This window comes from Ixodes scapularis, unplaced genomic scaffold (genome assembly GCF_016920785.2).
Source record: "Ixodes scapularis isolate PalLabHiFi unplaced genomic scaffold, ASM1692078v2 PGA_scaffold3__209_contigs__length_174095766, whole genome shotgun sequence".
In the NCBI taxonomy this organism is placed as follows: domain Eukaryota; kingdom Metazoa; phylum Arthropoda; class Arachnida; order Ixodida; family Ixodidae; genus Ixodes; species Ixodes scapularis.
In genome coordinates, this window is record NW_024609868.1 from 64,813,218 (window position 1) to 64,818,192 (window position 4,975).

Below are 4,975 nucleotides of genomic sequence, written 5' to 3' on the forward strand. Positions count from 1 at the left end.
CCTTTAGTACGTGATGTATAGAACACAAAAAAAAAAAAAAACGTGGTAAGACAAGAGCGGAGGGGGTGTGGGTGTGCATTGTACAGGAAAAAAATGAGGACTGGCGAGGTTTCAGTGAGTGGAACCCCGGTGAAATATAAAAGAAAGCTAAGGTATCCTTGTCACGCAGTGCTCGATGTGCACGAAGTAGTATATGCGTCGGGTTTGAAGCATATTTATGTAGTTCCGTGATATGGACGATGTCTCGTCACTTGGGAGGTTACAAGACGGTGTCTAATTCGCCGGCGCATACGCAGGTTGTCTACCCGCCACCCCCGCCACCCCCACCAGCTCCATTGTTACCGTTTAAACAGCGCTCGTCCGTCGCGTCGGGTGGAACTCTGGCAGAAAATCAGCAGGCCGCCACGGCCCACACCACCATTAACTTCTACGGGTCGTCGGCCCCCTCTGGCTACGGCCTGATGCCTCAGGCACAGCCCATGTTCGCCATGCCCAGTTCTCCCGTGTACGCCATGCCAACCAGCGCGGCTATTGCACAAGCCCCTGCGTACCAGTATGCCATGCCGACCAGTGCTGCCCTTGCGCAGGCTCCGGCGTACCAGTACGCCTACCAGACGACGGCACCCGTGACCCAGGGGACCACGTCGGTACGCCGCGTCACGTCGCTGTCGCAGCTGTACAGCAGCACCGTCGCCACCGCTCCAGCCTACCCGCAGTACCAGTACGCGTACCCCACGGCAGTGCCGGTGTCCCAAAGGACGGTGTCCTTCCGTCGCGTCGGCTCCACGTCGCAGCCGTGTCAAGTGAACACTCAAATTCCAGCCACGACAACTGTCCAGTATGCTGAGTACCCCACAGTAACGCAGACGCCCCAGGGGGCTACGACGTCAGTGACTCGCGTCGTGTCCGCGTCGCAGATGTGACGAGGAGGAGCGCAGGTGCCGACGGCCTCAGCTATATACCAATACGTCTATCCGACGGTGTCTGAAGTGCCCCAAGGGAGGGCGTCGGTAACCCGCGCAACGACACAGGTGGACACATCCGCGATAATCCCTATCTGACAGTGCGTGATTCCGGGCACGTCGTCACCACTGAATCATCAATGTACCATGTACCGTCAGTGGTGTGCCATCAATCCACTGTCGAACTCAAACACACACACACACACAAAAAAGTTGGTTGTTTGATTTGTTTTGTGCATCTTTAAAGACAAGCGGGGCGAATGTGTTTGTATGTTTGTTTGCTTATTTGTCTGTTTGTTCTATACTTGGCATTTTGTTCGAATATCTTAGAGCGAGGGGAACAATCGATAAACTTTGCGCGGCGGAACGTAAGCTTTGCGCATTGACACCGCTGTGAAGACGTGCTATATTCAATCTACCTGCACGACCTGCGCCTGCTGCACTCGGCGCAGAACGCCGTATTTGATTTACGAGTGCAGCCTATCTGAAAAAAAAAAAAAAAAAACCGGGAGTACATTGCTCTTCACTTTTTTGCATCGGTGCAGGCTGGTGCTGGTTAATCGAATGATCCCACTGTCTGTCGTGCACGTATTGGCGACGTGCGCGACCGAAAGCGTCGCTGTGGTCGGCCTTGCACGATTGGCCCAAAAGCTGACTATGACGTCGGAAAGGGTATACCATCGACGGAAATAAGAGGAATGAAAGAACTTTAATTGCGACGGTCTTGGCAGTGTTGCTTTGAGAGTGCAATGATTTCAGGCTTCCACCATGCTATTTACAAACACCATCGAACTTGTTGTTCGCAAGGTAATGACGTCACAAGGGGGAAACGTAGGAGGGCGCCACCAAAACATCTCGCCGCTAATACGCTGCATGCCGGTCCACGGTGGCAGAAGAGAGGTTACTGAACGGCATTGCCTCGCCACGGAGCATGTGTTGCGAAGGTTCGCTCGCATTTCTGACAAGCGCCGCGAGATTGCGCAGCATGTAAGGGGCAGGATAGAATTTGAGGAGCGTTTGAGGGAAATGGAGGAAGAGCAGTGGGCTAGGAAAGTTTTCAGTTATTTGTACATGAGGAATGTAGATACCAAATGGAGAAAGCGAACTAGAAAATTATCAAGCAAATATTTGGGCGGCAGTGGGGGCGCCAACCAGGAATTACGGGTTAAGAAAAGGATAAAAGAAACAGAGAAGGGTCTGTGGGAAACGGGTATGCAGACAAAACCAGCACTGGAGACGTACAGAATGTTCAAACAGGAAATTTGCAAAGAAAATATCTACGATAATTCTAGGGGAAGCTCTTTGTTGTTTGAGGCCAGGACAGGAGTATTGCGGACTAAGACGTACCGGGTTAAGTACCAGGAGATGGACACTTTATGTAGTGTGTGTGGGGAGCAGGAGGAAACGGCTGAACACTTAATACTTTTCTGTAAAGGGCTTCACCCAACAGTTAACAGTGACCGGGCGGATTTAATCAAAGCATTGGGTTTTAAAGACAGTGAAGGAAAAATAGACTTTACACGGGTAGAAATAACCAAGCGGAGGTTATCAGACTGGTGGCTAAAATCGAGGCAGGGGTGAGATTTAATCTTGGAATTCAAAACATATAATTAGATTTATAATGTTGGCTAGGTGGCGCAAGCCACCGCCCGATTCACAGGGTTTAGCCAGATCCATCCATCCATCCATCCATGTCCAGAGGAGGAAGGTGAGGCTTGAACACACTGGGGTGGAATGCAAGACGGCGGGAAAAAAAGACCGAGACATCGCGACCTTCTGCGATTGGTCGACTCCATGCCGCTGACCAATCGCAGCAGGCGGCGATGTCCCGGTTCATTCTTCCCGCTCTGGTCTCGCCGTCTTGCTTAGCACCCGTGGTGGCAGAAAACGAGACAGTTACTTTATGTTGTTATTTTTTTACCTATTCATTTATAGCTAGGGAAGGAAATCTTTTTGAGCTCGCACCCTGCAAAGGGAAAACCAACATCTGCTTCGCTGTCCTCGCTCAACGCAGCAGGGGCGCAGGCTCCACTATTTCTCCACGGGGCGCGGTGCCGTCGGTGCCGAGAAGCGCTCGGATTGCAGTTTTTCAGAAAGCTGTAAAATACAGCGCGTGCCTTCTGTCACACTCCAGTTTTCTTATTTAGTGTTTCTCGATGATGCTCAGCAAGTTTCCAAATTAAATCATGTCCTTAAACTCAATATTAAAAAAAAAGATTAATTATGTGAAAATAATTAACTTAATTATGCCAAACTTGAATCATTTTCCTTAATTGGCCCTTGGCCTAAGACCAAAACAACACAAGCCTTTGTTTTCTTCTTTTTTTTTGGTGGGATGCGTAGTTTGCAATATCGAATTTGTCCACCTTTCGTGAAACACCAGGCTATCACACAGATGTGGACTGAACCCACTCTGCTGTCAGAAATCTTTGAAACATCTGTTGGCTTGCACTTCGACCTCCTTGATACACATCGTCGTCGTCGTGCGTGATTCGTCTTCACAGTGTTTTCACCTTCTCAAATATTGCACTCTGAGCACGTGGACCGAAAGCTTGCGCTGCAGAACCTAGGAATCCAGGGATCCTGGGTTCGATCCCCACCCCTGCCCGTTTCGATCTGGATGAGCATGGGGTCTTTAAAGGGGTACGGAAACGAAAATTTAAATATTCAAATTTCGTTCGGAAATGAGTCAAGCATGACGGATAATAACCGTAAATGATAATCGCGCGTTTGTCTTTTGAACGACTGGCTATATTTTTCGTTCCATACGGTGCACTCGAGCAAGCGCTCGAAGAGAAGCGAACGGAGAGCGCGATGCATCATGGGATATCCGGCGCAAACAAAAACAGAAAGAAAAGATTCCCCGCATTCGTGACGTAGCAAGGCTGGCGTGGTTATGAGCTTTGCCGTTGGTGGCGTTGGCAACGTTTTGGTCAACGCGTTAGAACCGAGCAGCTCGAGCTACCCGTGGGGTGACGAGCGTGTGGCTGGCCCAAGAGGGAGCCTTCATGTGCTCGCACATGAAGGCACCCTAGCCCAAAGAGCACGTAGCTTCCACAACACTGTCAGCCTAGGGCTGAACGGGGTGGGGAAAGCAACTTTTGTTCAAATTTGGATCGACGAGATAATCTTCTAAGGGGAGAATGGCTGTGTCCGGTTGCACGAACGAGAGTCCGAGAAAGAGGGGAGTCCTTCCTTTCTGTCTTCTTGGACCGTTTGGTACAATGCGCGATTTGTGAGTTGAGGAGGAAGGCTGAGAAGGAAAATGTTGAAAAGCCAAAGAGTGGCGCTGCTCCGAAGGAATCTGAGGCCAGATTCTCAAAGCGAACTTACGACGAAAAAAATGCGTACGACAAATTTGAGAGAAAATCCGTATTCTCGAAACGAAATTGTCGTAACTTTTGCGCAGGTTACGACAAAATCCTACGACAGCTCCGAAGCTGTCTTACGCACTTCTTACGATCGAATCAGCATGGCCGACAGCGTCGCTCAGTTGCTCGGTCGCGACGACCCAACGGACATTTATTTTTCTACCTGCTCTTCTTGCGCGTCCCGACTTCAAGCAGCAAGAAAAAAATGAAGAAGTACTTGAAACCGACCACGACGAACATGAACGCTGGATCCAGACACCCGGAAAAGGCAACAAAGGCGACGATCCCACCGACCGAGCGAGCGAGAATATATAAGCCTAGCAGGCACTCCGACCCGTTCCGGCGCAGCATTGCTCAGACGGTCCTTGGCCAAGACCGTCTGCCCACTACCGGCTGGCTTGCTGAATGGAATACGCCCGCGCGACCCTTGTGGACCCTCCCCGTATGAATAGTTTGATAGCTGAACTAAATTTCAGAGGTCAACCGATTCCCCTGATCATCTCGATCACCTTGTTTTCTGAGGCAGCGGTGACGAACGCTGTAGTCGAAAAGGGACTCCTCGATTCTATCTCCTTGTTTTGTGTGATATAGAGCTCAAATAAACGCCGTATGGATTACCTTCGCAACACAATATGTACACTT

At 50.2% G+C, this 4,975-nt stretch overlaps 1 protein-coding gene across 1 annotated transcript; it reads left to right on the forward strand.

Annotated features, from left to right (window-relative positions):
* Nucleotides 1-239: 239 nt before the first annotated feature.
* Nucleotides 240-923, forward strand: LOC120847795 (translation initiation factor IF-2-like). Its single transcript, XM_040219670.1, has one exon. The coding sequence runs from the start codon at nt 240-242 to the stop codon at nt 921-923; it is 684 nt and encodes a 227-aa protein (XP_040075604.1).
* Nucleotides 924-4,975: the final 4,052 nt, after the last annotated feature.

What these genes read in the sequence shown, in the direction of transcription:
- LOC120847795 (XM_040219670.1), top strand. Translation starts at nt 240, where the DNA reads ATGTCTCGTCACTTGGGAGGTTACAAGACGGTGTCTAATTCGCCGGCG.